Consider the following 22,093-nt stretch of genomic DNA (forward strand, 5'->3'; position numbering starts at 1 on the left):
CAATTGTATTGTAAAACTATTTTAATTGTAGGTAATTTAACATTTCTATAAATAAATCAAGTCTTTATATTTTGCGGGTTTCATCATTTATGCAATTATCCCATATCATCATGTTGAAGATTTTTTACGTAAGTAAAAACATATCTGTATCTTGAAAACTAGAACTGATAGGAAAAAAAACTAATATCATATTTGGATTCAGCACCCCAATTATACTTGAAATCGGCTTTAAAAGCTCCGGCACCAAAAGCACTGTTGGCTTGTGTTATCGATATAGTATTCTATCGAGCGGTGTAGTGGCCTGAAACTATGTGAATTATTGCGCTCAGTTATTTTTGGTCTAACCTATCCTTGGACTCGCAACATTTTCCTGTCAACAATTCAAGCGTTTTCCAATTTCTTCTATCGCTTATAAGTCGTAGTAAGAGTTTTATGAGTTGTAATGAATCTCTCGTCAGTGTGTTAACTAAATATGTACAACCGTGAGCCTAGTGAGTAAATAAGATAAGATCTTTAATCGAAGCTGAGCAACGGGGAACGTGAAACTGCGATCAACATTGTAACCGTATGGATTTGATATGTTGCCGATATTTTAATGAAAACAAGATGGAATTAACTATATAATTCACCATTCAAAGCCTGATGCCTCTTATTTTCGTGACTTATCAATTCAGTGGAAGTAAAATTTCGTGAAACGTTGTGGTAGTACAAGTAAAGCCGTTGAAAATGACTCACCACCTCAAATTAAGAAATCTTTTGGAGGGGAATCTGCGAATTAGGTCTCCTCTCTGTTTTCTGAAGGTTACACTAGATCACGTGACTGTGTCCTTTTTTAAACTTGGCGGCGTGCGCGCTGACAAACATTCACAATCTCCTCTAATTCTGGTGTGAGTGAACCTCATCGTTTTTAGGTCTTGCGCGATTCTTGTGTCATTTGTTGTCATAGAGGTGATGTCACTCGTGTGTCGGAAGTGCGTCCTTTCTGGGACGAAGAGCTCTTTTTCTGGAATTCAAAAATACCTTATTTTAGCCTTTTTATTCATTATTTACATGTATTATTATCACTTGTGTCTATGTTAGACAAGTTGTGCAGAATGAAGTTTTCTCGTAATTGATGAAATTATAAATCGATGATTTTACCCAGAGGTAATAACTCTACTCAAGATATTATGCTGTTAGTTATTTTTTTAAAGCCAAAATTATGGGTCCCTTAAACGGATTCCACTAGATTACACAACGTCAAAAAATTATGCTCTTCAAAGTGATTAATTTTGTATCATGTTTATCGCATCTCCCTACGTGTAGGTCTTTTTTATTTTTTGTTGACTTGTTCGTGCTCAAATTGACTTATGTTTGAAATAGTATGATTATCTGACTAAATGGATGTAACGGAATTAGAAAAGTAATGAGAAACTATTCTCGTGCTTCGGAAATTCACCGAAAATTTAATGTTCTTTACACAGCAATATTTTCTTCGCAAGAGATACGGTTAAACGCAAAAACAACGTCGGACATTCATAAACATCTATGTCCTGGCTTAGGGGTAACTTACACAGCCGGGACGTCGTACTTGCGACTTTCGGTTATGCAAGCGAGGACTTGACCCCGTAGCCGCCGAGACCTACCGTCATCGCGAATTAAATTTGGGTTTACAGCCCCAATTATGACTATTTGTCCCTTGAAATTCGGATCGCTCAGCCATCAGCGACGCTCGTGGGAACTTCGGTAAACCCTTTTGAGTGACTGCACATCGAAAATCTGATTGGAGAAAACTCCTTTGTGATATTCCTGGTTCCATGACCCATCGCAGCATATATGTCAGTTATTGGTTAAGTATAAGAGGTTTCCGCTCTTCCCAGGAAATCAGTAATGCTCCAAGTTCTAGCTTCGCATCATTCCATTGCGAGGATGTGGTTTTTCTGCGATATTAGTTCGTCATTCGTTCTAGCGGGACGGGCGGGGTGTGATTCCTTCTCTTTCCCTGCGTACACAGTTCATTTTACTGGGGAAACTGTACCCGGCAGAAGTCAGTGGCCCTACGGCGGATCTTCCACTGTTTTCTCCTAGAGATCTCTCGTTGCGAATTTGGAATTCTTCGTTTTAGTCAGAGGCTACCAAATCATATTAGGAGTGAGTAAAAATTTGTTGATACTTTCCCTGTATTATCACTGCAAACAAGTTTACATGAAACAATTATTATATCTGACCTGACGCCTGTCGTGACCATTTTGGTCACGACAGGCGTCAGGTTATTCGAAGCTGAATCTCTGATGATTGTTGACTATGTTAGTGAAATTACTATTTGGAGTTGATAATTACGTATCGTAAATTATTGTATCTCGTAAGGGCCTTGCGGATCGTTGTGTTAAGGAGTTCATCTTCGTGATGCATCTATTGTTTTAATATGACTTTCAGTAAAAAAAAATACCTTAACACCGAGACGGCACACTACGCTTAAATTCGCACACTGCACGTTTTGTATGATCACGCGAAAATTCAACCGTACCTACTTGACAGTGCAGAGAGTGACGTTTTGGTTGGTTATTTTCTTCTTCGTTTACTTATTTCCTTCCTAGGTTGGTCATTTTCTTCCTCTAACAGTATCCCCCCCATATACGACTTTCTATGCACGTTTCATGTTCTACATAAAATAAATATTTTCAAAATAGTCACTGTCGATGCTTATATCGCTAGAATGAGTTCTGCGAGGTAAGGTAAAAGTGGAAAATTTCTATCTACAATCCAATCCCTATGACGATGACCGTGAAGAACGGTCAAACTTAGTGGTGGACGCAATTTAAATAAAAAACATGCACATCGAGACGTGCACTATACGCTGGGAATATAGTTGTACAACTACACTTATTAAAGATGTCCGGGTAATATTTAGATTTTCTCAAAAATTGTTTGTCTTTGTCAACCGGCATCACTCTCGTTTCGATTCTTATTTCGTGCGCCATTTGTTTACGCTTATCATATAATAACAAAAATTGAAAACTTGTTTCGAAGCACGAAAAACGGTGACAAAAAACACCCTAGAGTTGGCTTGCAGGACAATATGCGGATGAAAAATTCCTGCGGAGGTGTTATTTAGTAGTCTTTATGAACAATCTTACTTTAACCCTTTCAGTCATAGTGTCCATTAAAATGGAGTTGACTTTTGGGGCATTTTTAACCTCCCAACTTGCATTATTGTCCAAAATTATGGACATAGACCGTTAAATTTTACTTCGCCACAAAACAGCCAATGTTTTTGGCAAAGTGTCCATGACATCATAATTAAATTTAAATGGGGAAAGGAATAATTATCATCAACGTTGTGAAAAAAAGTCTGACTGAAAAGTTTATTGCGCGGTAGTATTTTGAGCGTCGCATTTCATTTTTTCATTAATCCATTTGCTTCGTTCTATGGAAGTGCAGTAAAAGGAGCGAGATTGAGGTATCTCGAAACGCGTGCGAGTGTAGTGAGTGCTGTCTATGCGTCGAGACTGCTTCTGGGTTCTCTAGTCGTGAGAGCGGGTGTACGACGTCACCGCTTCGAGGTTGAGCGGGGGCGGTGGACAAGAATAGATTTTCCTTCCTCCGCGCCGTAAAGTACTGGAACGAACACCCCCGTGACTTTTTTTATGCTTCCGTCAAATGGACGTCGAACGTGTGTTTAGGAGCCTGCGAGTCGAACTGCACCGGCGTGGAATTCTGCATTTAGACCATAGCAATATTCTGATGATGATGAATGCGCTCTTCATTTAGAAAATATTGCTCTCCGAGTCTATTTACATAAAAAATTCCCCCGAATTTTGATGCCATTTTACGCTACTGTCACATTTCAATAAGTTGTATTGCCTCTGTAAGTAGGGAATTCAACCAAATCAAAGTTACCTAAATTCTGGAAAACATAAAATAAATGCTTTTGTCACTTGCTGAACAGAATGCATCTTAGTTTGCCTCAATATATGTATTAAAAATTCAATGAACACTTTCTTTGAATTGTAATTTTTCTGATACTATTTTTCCTAAATATTCAGTATTACCTTATTTCTCATCCTTAATTTCTGATGTCTATCGGTGACATACGACAAGAGCGTCATAGTTTAGAAATCATATAAAAATAAATCATAATTCGCTAATCAATATTTTACTTCATTCTGTCGCCAATGTTTCTTGGTAAAAGTTTTTAGATCCTCCTAGTACCCCTGCTGATTTCTCAATCCAGGATGTTCCGTTCTCCAAATCAGGGTATCTATTCTACCAGTACAGTCATAGCGAAAGCTTACTTTCTGTGTGGCAAAGGTAACTCCCATGTTAATGGCACAAAATGCAAACTCTCAGACCAATCACGTACGAGGCAAGTAATGGTGGCCCATTCACAGCTTCAAGTTCTTTGACCTGAAGACGCTGCTAGAATGGAGGAGGAATAGTTATCTTTTTGCAGCACGACGCGGCGAAACCCGAAAAATGCAACCCAGCGAACTTCCCAGTTCTCAGGGAGATAATGCTCTATTTCTGAATGAGGATGACCTCATTCGTATCGGATCGTCAAAGGAATCGTTCAAAGAGTCACTCATTGCTGCAGCAACGACGGCAGGGTGGAAATAGACGGTTCCCATTGAAGTGAGCGGTTAACCGCGCGCCTCGAGTGGTCACTAATTGAACTTCTAAACATTGCCCGTATTTGGCTAAACCTGTGACGTCATCCGAATTTGAGCCCGAAGACGGAAATGGAGAATAACCCCTAGAGATGAGTTACGCTCGTGATAAGTTGTGCGAGGGATTCTTCGATTGCTGCCGAGTGGTCTGATTGCCCGCCTGCTCATCCAAGTGCTCTCTTGATCTTTTGGCCCCGCTGCGGAAGGCAGTTTGGAGCATGACCCTCCTCCTTCCCCCCACCCCCGCCCCTACAGCGTCGTCTGAACCCTACCTTTCCTCACCCCTCCCGTGGGCACATAGGCGGTGACTTCCGGTCGACGAAAAACAAACAACGCCTCTTTCATGATCGCGTCCAGATGCTGTCTGTGAGGACGAGGAGTCAGCCATACGTACTCCAGTGAATGCATTAGAGTAGCCCTGTGTAGTTAAATTGTCACTCGTTGTCAAATCATAAAAAAATGTGTGAGCAAGGGCTCTGCGCTTAAGGCTGCTGCGCAGTAAACAAAAGCTGAGGCTGGTATTGCCTTCTCAGCTTCAGCTTCAGTATTATCATCTACTTCAGTATATTTCCCCTACATGCAATTCTCATATCTACGGGTAGGAGCTACCACAAGCGCGCTGGGATTTCCACAAGAGATTTAATTAAAAATTTTCCCTTCGATCGGTTAGACTTTCCCATTATAAATTCCCATTCAATTAATTATCATACAACCCGTAAAGTTTTATAATGCATAAAAGTATATAGTCACTTGTTAGTATGGAGCCGAAGAGAAGAAGTCAAGAATAACATAAAATAGGGAAACAAAAACTGGAAGAGGTGAATGAATTCTGTTAAAATGGAGAAAGGATAACTAGATATGGTAGAAACAAAAAAGAAGTTATAAGTAGAATAGCCCTAGCGAAGAGAGAATTCCTTCAAAAGAAAGATCTACTTATAGCGAGAAAATTATGCGTAGTAGTTAGGAAATATTTTATCAGAACTTACATTTGGAGTATGCTTTTGTTCGGAAGTGAGGCATTGACAATGAGAAACGGTGAAATCAAAGGCGGGAGGAAGAGAAGCCACGTGAAGACCTTGATAAGAAGACTGAACAACGTAATTGGCTATGTCTTGAGACATAATAGCCTAATGAAGACATAGGTCGAGAGACAAGAGGATGGCAAGATCGGAAAAGGAAGGCTGCGAATGAAGTTTATCGAACAGGTAAAGAAGAATGTGATAGAGAAGAAATTTATAGCGACCATCTCATTGGAGAGCTGCGTCAAACCAATCAGAGGATTGTTGACCGGTGATGATAATTCCTTGGAAAAATAAGCAGCCCGAACAGTTACCATTCCGTTCTCTTGCGTTCGAACACTCGGCAAGAGTCGAGTGGTAACGGTTGCCCCGCAACAGCATCCGCGCAGTCCCGGAGCCGTATCCGCGTGCGAAACTGTCCATTCCGTGGAAGCGCGAAAAATCCGATCTCCTGTGTAGCGGACGAGTCGTGGGAAGCCGTTGGGTTCAGTTCATTGCGTTGTCGTCCCACTTTCCTCCTCGAACGAACGAAGAGGGGCGTCCACGGTTCGTGTGTGAGTGAGGAGTGGCCGTCGTCTCGAGTAAGGCGCGTGGGATGGTTGGGCTCGCTTGAGGGACGGCTGGAAAGAGAGGCCCAAAGAGAATGCCCCCCCCCCCCTCATCCTGTTCACGGACCATCTGCTTCATTCCCTCCCGGTATTTAACTACTCATCAACTTCCCGCCACTCCCGATGCATTGCGAAGGCACCCCATGTTAGCAATGTTTTTTGCTTGATAATTTTATTTCATTTTCGATTATATCGATAAGTTTTCCGAGCAAGAAAACGGTGTTTGTTTTATAAAAAAAATATCGTTGTTCATTTTTGTAGGTAAATGACGCAGGGCTAACGTAACTAAAAACGTAAAATTGGCACATCTTAGCCTTTTTAAACGTTTTCGTCAAACTATATTGTTTCTTCTACATTTTTTATGGAAAACTGTCAAAGCGTTGCGAATTATGAATTCGCGTGATTTTATCCATAGCTGAAAAATTATTTTTTAGGTAGCTTTTATGCTGAAAAAAATAGGCCAGCAGTGCGAAACGTATGATAAAGTTGGAAAAAATGGCATCTGCCAATGTTGAAAGCGAAGTTGGAAGTGCTGTAGTTTCTGTTTGCAATGTCTAAGAGGTAGTCATCGTATGCGTGGCGGATGGCCCATTTCCAGGGTAAATTTTTTTCTCGATATTTAGCCGGCGTTGATAAAACAACTCTTTAAAATCTTGCAGTGGTTACCCGTGGCTTGTTTTCTATGTTTTATTCGTCGTTTCGTTGGCAACAAACACAAACCGCCGTCGTACCCTCATTTTAAATCGATTTCTGCCCTTAATCCTTCTTTTTATTTTTCATTTTAGTTTATAATTTAGGGTCTGTTTTGTTTAAATAAAGGTAATCACTTCGTCAGATAAGGAATTAGGTACGACGATAAAAGCCACAGAAAATTCTTAAAGTTATTAAAAAATGTTTTAGTTGTTGAGATTGGTGATGATTAATACTTGAAAGCCGCAAGTCCCACTTTTACGGAAAGTCGATTGATTTTTTTCTCGCGCTCTTGTCATCTCGTCTCAGCTACTCCACGGCCCCGTCCATGGGTCTCGCGTGGTTAAGTTGTGCTTTTCACTCGTGTAAGTGAGAGTAAGAAGACAGACTGCTTCTCCCAATGAATGGTTCTCTGTGGCAGAACACGTGCGCCAGTTCTCAAACGACTTCTCATCAAGTCTTGGAATTACGAGAGGCCCATGCACAATTGAGGATAAGGAGTAGCTGAGAAGCGGCAACCATCTCGACTGGAATTGGTGACGCCATCAATTTATCTGTGAAAGGTTGAAGCTGATGGATTTTCCGCGAATAGCTCGAGAAGTGGGTGAAGGATCGAGAAACGAAAAAATACGGGGCTAATATTTTTTTAAATCCTATCATTATTGGCAGTCAAATAAAATTGGTGAACTAGCCCACTTATATTCATGAATTAGGTACTTATTTTTGTCAATTTTTTTATAGTCTCTAAGTTGTTTTTTGAGATTTGGAAGAATACTTCCCACATGTGCCAACATTATTACTTTCAATAGTAACGGATATTTTTTCTCTCATCTAACGCTGCGTTAACACTGAGAGTGATCTTGGACGTCTTAATCGGGAGCCGAGTGTCCTCTATCGACGCGATTATTTTCTCGCGTGAGAAATGTCGTGATGCCTCGATCCCATGACGGATGTGGAGAGAAACTAATCCATTGAATGGGTGTATGGAATCAATGGGAAGGAACGAGTCTGCGTGGCCCTTTCTGCAGTCTCTTTCGGCTTCATTGAATGTGCCATTCATTAAGGCTACCGCGTGGAATAGCTGTCTTTCCAATATCAAGTTACACGTTAATGAGCTTTCATCGCGGTTACTGCCCATGGTGTTAGCCAAGGTTGGGCAGAATGGGACTGCGGCCCTCCCCGAAAACGGATTGAGATGGTATTGTTTATTTCGAATCTGCCGAAGAGTTAGAGATGATCGAACGAATTGGGGCCTTCTGAGAATTTACCAGCAGAATATGTCCAGCAGCTTATGTATTTTGCGGGAATTATTTATTTTATTCACACGAAGTTCTACAATCCTAATGTTATAATACTTAAGGCCTCCAATGCTCCCTTTCCGAAGCTACTTCCTAGAGTTCCCTGACCTTCTTTCGAACTTCCTTCTCTATCTGTCCAAATTATTTTCTAGGTCTTCCTCAGGGAAATTTTCCTTCAATTTTTCCCTCCATTACATTCCTCAAATAATTGCTGTCTTATGACCTTTATCCAAATACTACTGTCCTACTCTGGTATATGTTGCTCCACCGTTTCCTTGCTTCTCCCATTCATCGGTATACCACCTTGTTTTTCACCCTTTCGTCCATTTGATATTCAGTATGGGGCAAATGAATCCAATATTTCACTTAGGCAAGAATAGCTGCAAGTCATGCACCCATGTAATGATGATTTGTGGAATAGAAGCCATTGTTCCACCAATGGAAATTTACTTACCTGTTTGAAAATTACACAGTTCAGAATTATTTGCTAGATCTTTCATTGAAATTTAATATTACCACGGTTATGTACTCACATCCAAGGAAATAGTGAATATGTTCTCTCCCACTTTTATTGCCAAATATGTAAACTGATGTTAAACTTCCCTAGCTACTTCTTGCCAATATCAAGGGCTGAGATTATGGGTCATCCATTAATTACAAGAGGGAAGGGGCGATTAAGTCTCTCTGTACAGGATCCCATAATCTCACTGGATTTTCAGTTTGTGATAACAGGAATGAAAATAGTACCTTTCATTTACTTTTTCATCAGAAAAACTTCCCACAGTAAATCTTAGCTTCTTATGGGCTCTGCCACAAACATTTCTTGTCTGTTACCCACGTTAGGTTCGAAGTTATTGTAACTCCCAGATATTTCACTTCATCTGTACCTTTGTACCAGTGCTGTGCATTTGTTCAGATTAAGTTCTAGTCCCCACTCATGTGCCTTGTTTAAGTATGATGATAGGAATTAAAATTCAGAGTGATCTCTATTGTTGCAATTGATGACTGTGTTGTCAGCAAAGAAACATATTTTACTTTTTCGGGAGCGGAGTTCATTTATGAGTATAAATGAACATTAGAGAGGTGTGCGTGTACTTGAAGTGGCATGGGCAGTGTGTAATGTTTTTCTCTTCTCTTTGCAGGTGTGAAAAAATTGTGCAAGCATGCACATTCACTTACCAAGGCAATGGCCTTCAAGGCTGCAGGTGATTCTACAAGTGTTACCTCTGCTGTTGGTACTCCTATACAGTCTGACGAGTGCAGAAGAGCCCTTGGGGACACCGGAAAAACTCACAAGCCAGAATCCATGCACATCCAAACAGACATGTCATGAATGCATACAGACGCCAACTTGTGCTTGGTGTTCAGAACCAGTAAGTTTGATGACACCTAATTCATTCTCACTATCTAGTAGTAGTAGTAGTCTCTCACTTTTAAGTATTGTGCAAAGAATTGTGCTATTTGCTTCTACTTGTTCCGAAATTTGTCCCCACTGATTTTCTCGAGTGATTTAATGGGCAGCTGTGGTTATGCTATGTTACTTTTATCGTAATTCTGCAGCAAAATGTGGTTAATTTCAAATGTTCTGTAAATTCAAGAATTTTTTACTCCATTCTTAATTTGCTAATATGTAGAGGTATCTGATTTTTTATGGCCATTTGTATTCCCATGCATGCAGTTTAAGGCCCAGTGATTGTACTTTAAACAGGCTTGTGTGATTTTCATTGGTCTGACAGAGACATTGCGGGTGACACCATAAAGTTATCACTGTGACCAGTCCTGGTGTACTAAAATTAGTTTCCATTGAAATTTATGGCCTTGATTTCTTTTAGGTATGGCAAGTTTAAGTGCATAGATATATGTAATGTGTAAAATTAATTATTTTTTTTTAAATTTTATATTCATTAGGACCTAATCATTACTTCATAATTATTCATATGAGAGGCAAAATTAATTGGAGGAGGCACTCGTAACCACTCCTGAAAACCACAAAAAAGTTAGTAATAATTGCCATGGTATAAAATTTCCTATTTGGATCAATATCAATCTGATATTACCATCTGCAGTTTTGAATGTGTGCATCATTTGATCATTTTGCGTTTACTTCGAATTATTGAATAGTTATTTTGCCATGCCATCCATTGTTGACTTAAGACCTCTTATTAATTTAAGTGCACTCAAATATCCTCTGGGATGGCTAGCTTGGCCATTAGCACAGAGTAAGCAATAACTAGAGTGCTCACCTGCTTAGGAGAATAGGGTAGTTTCCTTCATCAAAGAAAACGAAAGGCATTGATTGCGATTTGTTACCCACCATTAGTGTATTCATAATATACAAATTATTCGGTTTTAGAAATCCCAGTTTAGACGAAAGTAAACTTTAACCTCATTATGAAAAAGGCAACATTGGCGCCCATTCGATGCCACTCCACGTGACGTCACAGGGACCTGTAGATAGGAGTTATACATCGTCTGAGATTACCAATGCATGAATGAGGCACAGAGCTAAGGGAAACATGTCTTACTAATCACCTATTAAAACTGGCGAAAGTTGGAAAGTTTTCTTTGTTTGATAAGGTATTGATAATCCTTAATTAAGCCAAGCGCTACCTGCTAGCAGGGTACTCAGCTACCTGCTGGCAGCCTGCGTCATATCAGCGCTCAAGCCCCAAGCTCAGCCTCGCCCCAAGGTCACCTCACACGCCGACAGCTGGAACCATAACGACGTCAGACGGGCTTTTCCCAGCATTCCTACTTAGCCGTCGCGTTTTTGCACTCTTGAAAATTTTCACTTTTTGTTTAATCGCAAAAAATAGATATTCTCATTTGAAAATCTAAGTGAAATGTATACTCCAGGAGTAATAATCTTTCGATTTAGGTAATAAAAAAATAATAGAAAACCACCCTATTGTAGCAGGTTTATTGGTTTTTCTACTACACTCTTTATGGAGTTAAATGGCAAGCAAAGGAAATTTCTCCTCTCAATACTTTGTTCCACACTCTGTTGATTGGACCCATCAGCTTCTGGCTGTGGGTTCTTGATGCTTACTCAGTCTAGAGGATCAGAGATATCAAGGCGCGGCTCCATTTGCCTGGGTGGTTTGAATGCATGAAGTTCATACATGGCTCTTGCAGGCTTACTAATGTCATTCAGGTTCTCAAGGATGAAGTTCGCTATGAAACAATATTTGGCTTAGCTGGGATTCGAATCTAAATTTCCCAAAAATATACTGCGAAGAAACTTAATGATTTCTAATTCAAAGAAATCAATTCTTTGGAAGGGTTTATAAGTCCGGATTTTTTATTTTTCGGATTAGGGAAAGTTAAAAAATAATTAGCAATTGACTCATTTCCCTGAGAATGCTTACTGGTGAAGTAGGTTTTGCAGACATAGCAGCCAAATTTCTTCTACAGCCTTTTGGATAAATGGGCCTGTGAAGTCCACCTTTGAGCACTCTTCCAGGGTGACGTTTCCACAAGACACCCTCACTTCTCACCGAGGTTGTCGTCTTTTTGAGGAAAATGATAAAGGGAGTACCTGAAGAAGATTGGGATGGTAACCAAACATTCCATGTACACTTAATTGTCAACAGGCATATTTACTCCTCTGGTGAGCAGATAATTGAATAGGAGATATTTGCAAGCAAATCGTAGGAAAACACGAAGCAATCAACTGGGTCTGAAAGCTCTCATTCCTCACACTTGATTCAAGGAACGTCACAGCACAATGTAGACAGAGGTTACCACTGCAGGCTACTATAATGCCCCAGAGTGGTGACAAGAAGGATATTTGCTAGCAGACTTGACAGCAAGCCACCTAAGTTTCAAAATAATTTCATTTACACTATTGTACTTCGTGAGCACTCATTGGTTGTTCATTTCTCTGTGCTGTTAGACATTTCAGGCCATTAATGTGGATGATTGTTCTGGTTTGATTTTATTGTGTTATTTAATATAGTATTTTTGTAATATAATTGTATTATTATTAATTTAGTTACTTTTATTTCACATTTTCAATCTGGTGCAGGCAGAGATATTTGGTACATTTGATTTTTTTGTGATTTCTATTTAAAAATAAATGCTTGATTGATTTTTTTAGGGGGATCGCATAACTCAGCGCTGCTTCCAGCCAAACCAACTATCCAAGCAATGTGCAGCTGAATACATTTATAATCCAGACAATGAATACTTGAAACTGTGGGAAAAGAAATTAATGAAAGCAACTGAGACCCATGAAGCTGTGCAAATATATCCTCAAAGGGTATATCTCAGACTACGCCTTCGTGAGTATACTTCAATGATTTTATCCTTTGGGGGGTATCCCTTCAGAAAAGATAAAATAACTTTCAGAAGACTGGCACAGCCATCTCTGTAATTTTTAAAGTGTACCTCTGCATATTGCTTATATGTTTAATGCGCACTAGGAGTCGATTTGACTTGATTAAGTTGTACAAATGGTTCAACTTAGGTAACTATTTTAGCCTCGCCAAGAGCCCCAAGCATGATTTCAGAGATAGAAAGGCATCATGAACCCACAGCCATTCCACCTTCGTAGAAAGATGAGATGAATTGAATGTTTTCCTGCAAGTTATCAATTATGTGAGGAAGAGAGAGAGAGAGACATCTTAGTCATTCAAAGGTTAATTAACGTCAAAGGTTAACGTCCAATATTAAGCTGATAGTCCTATAATCTTGGCATTCCACAGCTTTCTTCTTTTTTGGTAGTGGAATTAAAACCGTCTTCACGAAATCCTCCGCCCAACATCCCTTCTCATAGATCCTGCGAACTAGCTCGAAAAACCTCTTCTTACTATTCTTCCCTAGATTCTTCAGAAGCTCACAAGGGATATTGCCCACGCCTACTGCTTTCCTAGCCTTCATATCATGAAGTGCTCTCTCTATTCCCGAATCTAATATCCGCGGCCCAAGATTATCCTCCTCCACTGCACTTTCCTCCTCTAAAGTCAATTCCTCCGGTCTGTTTCTTCCGTCATACAGATCCTCCACGTATTCCTTCCATCTACTCTGTACCCCTTTTCGCTCTGTTAGCATCCTCCCATCTTTAGCCTTAATTTTAGATATGGCTTGCCCTCTTTTGCCACCCAGTAGCAACTTAACTTTGGCGTATGATGTGCCTACTTCTCCTTCCTTATGGAACTTTTCCATTTCCTCACGCTGTCTTTACCACCAAGCCCCCTTGCCATCTTAGTGTCATGTCATAATCGATTATTTAGTTCCCTATACATTCTTTTGCCCTGTTCTGTGTCCACCTTCTTCCACTTCCTTCTCTCCTCCATTTCCCCTTCTTTCCTCCAATGCCTCCGTAACCCAAGGCTTCTTTATCCTTCTGCTGTCAACGTAGCCAATTGACTTCTCCACCGCATTGGCTATTCCCGTTTTAATATTATCCTTCCCTTCCTCTACAGTCTGTGTGCTTCCAATCTCCCGGATACTATTGACCACTAGTTCTCGATATTCTCTCCTCATTGTCCCCTTCAGTGCTTCCACATTCCATTTCCTCGCCTTCCTAACTTTCAGAAGTCTTTTGAAACTTACGTTGCATTTTATGAGCACTAGGTTGTGATATGAATCCGCATCCGCTGCAGGGAAGCTGCGTGAGTTTTTCGCACTACATATTCCTAGACCTCTGTCTTACCATAATGTAGTCTATCTGAAATCTCCCCACATCCCCTGGACTTTTCCATGTGTACCTTCACCCTTTATGATGATTGAACCACGTGCTTGTGATGAATAATTTGTTTCTCCTACAAAATTCTGCTGCTTTCTCGCCCCTTTCCAGTCCCCCATCACCACCAGATTTTTCTTACCCAGGGTGTCTCTAATTATTTCCTCAAGCTATTCATATGCCTCATATACTTCTTCCTCCCTATGATTGCTAGTGGGCATGTAAACTTGAACCACCACAAGGTTGGTGGGCCATTCCTCAATTTCCAGAATACTATCGCTTACCTTATATATACCTACCACAGGCTTACCCATCTTCCTGTTTAATACTAAAGCTACCCCTCGCTGGCTTTCCTCCCCACCACTATACATAATCCTATAACCATGACTCCAATAGTCCCCCCCAATCCCTCCACCTCACCTCGCATAATCCTAAGATATCTATCCTCCCTTTATCCATTTCCCTTTTGATATTTTCTAACTTCCCTGCTCTCATCATTGTCCTCACATTCCATGTCCCTACATTCATAGCCGACTCCTTCTTCTCCATCTTCTTGGTCTTCTTTTCTTCTTTCTTCATTGCTGCTGCTGCTGATGATGATAAGTCTCTGCAAGGATTTCGCATGTTGACGACCCTGAGGACCTTGCCGACCTCGCTGCCGTGCCCGACACCCGCCCTTTGCGGATGGGCCCCGGTTGATGAGATTCCGAGGCTCATTTGGTTGTACTCCATGTTTTCAGGGAAGAGATAGTTGGTAGGATTTCCCACTTCATTTCTAAGTGTTTTTTTTACGTGACACCATCATGTGGATTACCTTTCATCTGGCTCCTACCCTTCGACCTATCTGACATGGATGGTCCTACCGGGAATAATTTAGAATTAATCCTGCCAGTGCAGCTCTAGGGGTCATAGGAACGCGCAAGCCTTTCCACTGCGACAAGGTTGTAGCCCAAGGGAAAGGATTGTTGAAGATAGTACTTCATAAATAATGAATGTATAAATTCAAAGCATTTTGAAAAGAGAACTCCGATTTTTATTTCTTCTCTTTGTCTTGTGAAAAATACTTAAATAGGAGCTCCAGTATGGATTAGGTGATAAATATTTGTGAAGGCATGCCAGAGAACTTAAAAGGGTGAGGATTTCCAAACTGGGAACTTTGCCTAGTGTTCTTGCCTCGGAAGCCAGGGAAAATAGCCAGGGATTGCAGGATGGTGGAGAGTGTCTTGATAGTGAGTGAAACTGAAGTGATGGTGAAACTAAAAAGAATTGTCTCGAGTTAAAATTCCCCTGCCCAAAAAATCAAGCCATGAATCTTTGCCTAACCAAGCCACAGAGCAGATCACTATGCTCTGTAGTTTCTTAAATTAGGGGACTGAATTAAGGAATCTGGATAGCGCAGTGGTCTCCACAGTGGCCTGGAAAACTAATGGTCCATGGTTCGAATCTCAGTTGAGGGGAATTTTTTATAATGGCAATTCATGTAAATTTCACCATCCTTCACATGGCGGGATTAAAATATTACACGATAAAGTGTATGCATAATAGTTACCTCATGACGGTGATGTGCCTGAAAGTAATTCAATTGGCATTCAAATCACAGACTCATAAAAATACCTTTTATTGAAACTAGTCATGTCATTTAATTCAACAGTTCACTAACTGCTATCTCTGTATCTGTATAAGAACTTTTTAAGCAACCCTTGTACTCAAAGTGAGGGTATATCGATGAAAATTGTTGAGTTGAAAATAATCTTGTTCATATATTACCTACTTGTTGCAAGGAATTTATTGATGAAATGCTGCACTTCAGTTGCATAACTATGAATATGTTTTTGGGGGGGGGGGGGGGGGGGGGGAAGATGAGGGGTTCCAATGGGCTGAGTGACGCCCTCAGGCTACTTTTTCTCAACAACTGAACAAATTTTTGAAAAATAACCTGCCAGAAAAAAATTATTTTACATCATTTTGGCACTTGGTACATATATGTATAACTTAAAACAGATGCAGTTGTTATGTATCAAATCTAGATAATAGTCTTAAACTTTTTTTTTAATTTCTCTGAGCCTTTGGGGACTGGGGGATCTATCCCCTCATCTTCCCCCATAGTTATGCCACTGCTACACTTGTTTTTGTTCATTGCTTATACATTCTCTTGTGGAGTAGTCTGTTAAAATAATTATGAATTTAATTCTTCTTTCAGATGAGTCCTACAGCTTATCGGTTGAATATGCTCAGGCTGAAGACTATCCTATTGATCTCTATTATTTGATGGACTTGTCAAAATCTATGGAGGATGATAAAGAAAAGTTATCTGCACTGGGGAACAAACTGGCCTATACCATGAGAAGTATTACATCAAATTTCCGGCTTGGTTTTGGCAGCTTTGTGGATAAAGTGGTCATGCCATATGTGAGCACAGTGCCCAAAAGGTAGGTTTAAAAGGCATTAATTAATTTTAGGAGGAAATTGTTCTTGGTATCCCTTACATGTTCAGAAATTTCACAAATTAATTGTTTTTGTATTCACATTATTACATATCTTCTTTTTTGCTGTGTTAGTATCATTTTTCATTATTAAAATATTTTGATTATATTGGTCTTGCAATAGAAGCAGTGAAATATTTATGTGAATGTTATACATTCTGATTGTCTAATGAGCAGCATAATTTTTTTGTTTAATGTTCAAAACAATAATTATTGGTTGAGGATGGATCAAAATGTTTGACTGTTGTGTCATTTTCATTTTCTTTTCCAATCATCAAAATGGAAATATATTTAAGCTTATTAAAAGTTGGTAGAGGTGTTTCAAGTTGGTGTGAGGTAAACATAGATATAATGCTTTTTTCAAGCCTCCATTGTCTCATTTAGAGGCCATATCTCTCCTCCAGTTGTACATTTCTTAACTGCCATCTGAGCTACATGTCCTTCACACCTTAAGGTCTGAAAGAGAGGAAAATGTTATAACGTACAGCTTTCGAGATTGTCAACTCTAGTGTGAAGTTTTCATATGTTGCTGTCAACAAACTGTAAATTATCCTCATTTGATTTCTAGTTGATATCTCAATTCCATCCAGGAGACCCAGCATTCCAAGTGGACCAGAAAATTTTTGTTGTGATGACAATCACAATATAGATGCTACTAGTCGTTACATGTTTTCATTTTCCAGGTTCAGATTTAAATGAGCTTCACTAAGAATATCTACTCTGTTTTACAGTATGCATTTATCATAAGTTCTATGTACATTTACTCTAAATTGAAGCAAAATCAATCCAGCCTAGTCATAAAAATCGAATCAAAATGCAGACCTAGTCCAAATTTATGTTGATATTCTAAATATTCTTGCCCTCACATTTTATCTCTGATTCTGATTAACCATGGCTCATTCAGAGTCTGTGTTGAGGAAGTGTCGACTAATCATCATATTCATTTTTGACCCATTAAATAATGACCCATTCTGCCTGAGTGATTTTTTGTGACATTTCAATTTCCTCTCCCCTGCAAGGACATTTATATGGAATTTTTGTGATGATTTTGAAAAGTTTGATCCATCACAACTTAAAAAAAAAGCTGGAGAGTACAATTTGATATTGAGTCAAGAAACCTAGAATTTTTCTACCTATGCACATATATCTAGTAGCGACCAGTGCTCTCGTACACTGATGCAGCCATCAATGGTCTTTAAACAAAAACATAATTCTTAGTGCTGAGTTGCTCTGAAGTATGTTGTACAGTGTATCCATCAAATTATGGATGAAAATAGCGATTTGTATATCACTGGCTGTCTTAGTAGACTTAAACATTGCTTGGGGAACCATTGCTTCAATTTTGTGTAAATTGTCCTTAAGCAGTACTAACGATTCTAGTCTCGTTTTTGTCATGAAGTTTCCTTGAAGGCAAAAAGTCTTACATTGCTTTGAGAAAATGGGGACATTAGAGTAGGTTGTCTAAGTGCACTCCTAAGTGTATTGGGATTTGGCTAAGGCCCCTTCATTCCACATTCAGTTGTGCTTATTCCATCCCCATTGGTAGGCATCTAGAATTACCAACAGTCAATAAATTTTTATTTTAAATGTAGTAGATCATAACAGTATTAATTTTTACTACTAGGCTTCATTGGACATATTCTTGGAATTATTTGTTCAGAATTTATTGCCCATGCTCGTTTTTACCTTTATTAGGTATGAGTTGATTCCAAATTTCCTGCCACTTGACTGTTCCTTGCAGTTGGTGTGGCAGTTTGCAAGGAAACAGTTGAATTCTTGGTGTGCCACCAGCATAGAAAATCATGAAAGAATTTCTTGTGGAGAAACTGCTTTAACTCAAATTTTTTTGGCGAAAAAGATGGCTACCTCCTTGGCATTTGCCCATGGTAATGTCAGATTTTTTCAAATCATTTTGCGTGAAGGTATTGCCAGTGTTGGTATCAACTTCAAAAGATACCAACCCAAGAACTGCCATCTATTTACAATCAGAAGTGAGAATAGACCTATCCCTAGTTATGCTAAAAAGCTCATCACTCCCAGGTTTCGACATATAATCATAATAACGATTGAGATAAACAATGGACGGTTACTGTTACTTATTTACCAGGGGATGTGGCATAAAACATCAAAAGCTGTGTGCTATTAAGGTCCCCTAGACTTTTTAATGATATAGCATTGCCTCTTTACTTCCAACTCACCAAGTCTCAATTGAAAATTTACTCTTCATTTTATGGAAAGTGATTTTACTTATGGCTGCAGTGTATTTAATGGTCAATTTTAGTGCAGTTTTGAGTAGTTGTGATCTTTGCCTCATGTCACTCTCTTCTCTCCTACCAAGACTTCTGGAACCGTGTGATGGTTGTGAAGCACCTTATGGTTTCCGAAACCACATGGAACTCACCGCTAATACTAGCCTTTTTTCAGTAAGTGATCAAGTAATTTGTTTTAATTACTTTTTCATTTCAGTGAATATAAGCTCTCTTTATGTTATTTCGTTTTTGAATATTTGAAGGGGTCCTTCTTGTTTCTGATGCATATGTGCCCTGAATAACTTTATTTATTTGGTATAGTTTAACCTGGTATCTTTGGTGTAATTTTGACTGCATAGAATTTTGAAATTAAGGTTGTGGTATAATTGTCTCCAGAGAATCACTTTGGTTTCTTGCTGTGTGATACTCATCGCAGGCATTCCTGCTGGGTTGTATCGACTTCTCCAATGTTGACATGTGGTGGTTTTCCCGTTATTAACAAACTATGTACATTGGTAAAGTATGGTAAATTTGTAATGGTGGTGGTAGTTTTATGGTATTTTCTTGTCCTTTTGTAGGTGGTGGATTTGTGGGCTGTATATAGTAATAATTGAATTTTATTTTTTCCAGACTATTAAGGGTAAGGTGTGAAATTGTAGACTTGTTTAAGTTGATATATGCTTCAACCTCAAACTGTAGACTGCGCTTAGTAATGTTGATCTATTTTTATGGAATGGCATTTTTCCAAGTTCTGTAAGATAAGCATATGATCTTACATTTTGATTGCTTCTGTTCTTGATTGAGGATTGCTGTTGTATCGAAAGTAATTTCAGAAGTGACGAGACATCTAAATAAATAATTTTTCCTAGTTTGAAGGCTCCTTGCGACCAGTGCACTGCTCCATATGGCTATCACAATGTTATGCCTCTTTATGATACGGACAAAAATTTCTCTGTAAGTTACCTTGTTTGCTCTGATGTGATGCTATGTAGCTTTCTGTTTGTTCAGTCAGCCTGTTATGTTTGCTTGGCACATAGCACTTTGTTGAGTATTATGTTGTTTTGTTTGAGTTTTCTTATGAAAGATACTTGTGGCTTTATTGGGTTCAGCACAAATTAAATAGTTTTGATCTATTGCATGGATAATATAGTTATCCTCTGTTGCTAATCCCCTTTCTGGTTATGAGCATGGTAATTTAGGCTGAACAGTGCATTACTTTAGTTGAATTGGCTATATTTAAATTACCATTTACATTATTTTCAAAATTTGACTTGACTGGTTTTCAAATACATTGCTCTCTTGTTTGTACAAAATTTCCTTGAAGCTAATGAAATGAAGATATGCACAAGCTGTAGGCTTTGTGTACTTACTCCAAACTTATAAACTTGATCTTGAATTTGACTTGAGTTATATTTTGGAAATCAGTTTCTCAGTGACTATTCCTCAAATTCATTGCTTGTGATGTAGCTACTCAGGAGTAGCAGCCTAGGCATGGGTTCTGTGGCACCCTCAAATGATCTTCCCAGGGCACCTGAGTACTCTTGAAAACCCAAACAACCAGTATAAAATGTGAACATTAGAGAAGAAGAAATATTTAAATATAAAAATTTATTCCATGAGTTCAAGTTGAGTTAATAATAATACTTTCATTAAACAATGTAACTCGTTAAGTGATATTCGAGCAACTATGTTAACAATGTGATCACATTGTTATCATAGAAATTCATTTTCTTGATTTCTTACGTCCATTTGAATTGCATTAAAAGTATGGGAAAATTATAATTTAAAATCCATTGGGAAACTTGCATTATATTCATGCCTATGAGAGAGTTAATTTATAGAGGAAGGCACTTATATGCACTCTTGCAACCAACTAGAAGAAAATGCTAACCTTAGCAGCACAGTGTAGTAGTAATGAGTAGCAGGAGACATAGTAGAAAAGAGTGTGCAGAAAAAGCAGAAGTGTGAATTTTCACAGTTTAGAAAATTGTTGGATCTCGTAAGAGCTGTTTCGGGTGGCTAAAAAGGACATCTATTTAAAAAAAATGATTGATGGCCCATGAAAGTGATGTGGATTGGAGGAAATTTTGGAGGAAAGGTTATGTGCATGTATAATTTTCCAAGGCTGTTACATTGCGTTGTTATAAATATTTTCTGATTGCCACTCATTATGCCAATGGTTTGTTGTTTGCATCTTGGCAAAAGAATGAATATTATTTCTTTTTTTTCCTTCATCATTATCAACATTGGCAAAAAATCGCGGTATTAATTTACTGCAGAGCTTTTACTTAATGGGTTTGTACACCAATTTTAATTATCGTCAATAATTTAGTGAATAAAAGAGTCCAATATTTTTCCATTTTTTGATCCTTGCTGGCCTCTCTGCTATCCTCTGAAGCTATTTGTAATGAAAAATCAAAGACTTTCATTCTTCTGTAGAGAAGTTAATGATGTCATAAACTAATGCCAAAAGAGTCTGTGCATCTGAGCTACCCCTCAGCATGGGTATAGCTTGGTTTCTTGTCGTTTACACTCATGTGAATGATTCCTTCCCTTAATCAATGGTTCTCCCCGATCAAGTCAATGAGACAGATCTCTAATAAAGTCCCCAACTCATGAAAATTGGTGGCAACTTCCTTGTTTTTTTTTAAATTGTAATACTATAGAAGAATGGCTGAAAGAGGAAGATTTTTCTTTCATTGTAAAATCTTTCCCATCCATCTGCCAAAATCTTTTCATGAATTATAATTTTGAGTTGGAGTCGATGACCCCATTCTCCTACCCTTGAGCTGTTTTATATTCATTTATATGGGTCCTTGTATAATAGCACACATTTTAAACTATACTTTGAGTAACATATTTCACCTACTTAGCCCTTATTCGTCTACTCTCATCTCTGCTCCGAGATAATATCATTCAATTTTTGCCTGAGCTAAATATATGAATTGCAAATGTGATGCTTATGAGTGATATTTAGTGTTACTTATTCCAGTGCTTTTTATATCAGGCAAAGTGAGTTTCACTTTGAGTCTGAGTTGTTACCAGTAGTTTTCTCAGTTTGGTAGACTAATTTCGTAGTTTATTGAGTAAAAAAAACTGTAGATTTCTCATAGATACATCTACAAAGTTTTTTTGATTCCACTTGAAGAACTTCTATTAAGTCACTGCAAAAACTATCCATTTTAATTTCAAAATGTAAGTGTTATTTTCAAATGAATGATTCTATTATCAAGGAAATATTTTTCTGTGGCAAATATTAACTGTCTAAGAAACTTCTTTCTGCGTTCAGCAAGCATATGGGATGTGGTGCAGAAGACTTGAATCCTGCAAACCTAATATGTAGAATGCATACAAAGGGAAGCTGTTTGATTCGTCAAAAAATTAGTGAACAGAAAACATTATGCATCTTTAAAA

The 22,093-nt window shown here is 38.6% G+C and overlaps 1 protein-coding gene across 2 annotated transcripts in view; it reads left to right on the plus strand.

Annotated features, from left to right (window-relative positions):
* The window catches only part of LOC124159530 (integrin beta-PS), an 83,575-nt gene that overhangs the window by 36,143 nt on the left and 25,339 nt on the right, over window positions 1-22,093 (plus strand). Inside the window, exons 2-5 of one of the 2 annotated variants that reach the window (XM_046535409.1) lie at window positions 9,404-9,634; window positions 12,361-12,544; window positions 16,148-16,376; window positions 18,769-18,853. In XM_046535409.1, the coding sequence (XP_046391365.1) occupies window positions 9,425-9,634; window positions 12,361-12,544; window positions 16,148-16,376; window positions 18,769-18,853 (708 nt within the window). In that variant the 5' untranslated portion in view covers window positions 9,404-9,424. Of the gene's footprint in view, window positions 1-9,403; window positions 9,635-12,360; window positions 12,545-16,147; window positions 16,377-18,768; window positions 18,854-19,548; window positions 19,634-22,093 lie in introns of both variants that reach the window. The other variant, XM_046535411.1, reaches the window with a different exon arrangement.

This window comes from Ischnura elegans, chromosome 5 (genome assembly GCF_921293095.1).
Source record: "Ischnura elegans chromosome 5, ioIscEleg1.1, whole genome shotgun sequence".
NCBI lineage: Eukaryota > Metazoa > Arthropoda > Insecta > Odonata > Coenagrionidae > Ischnura > Ischnura elegans.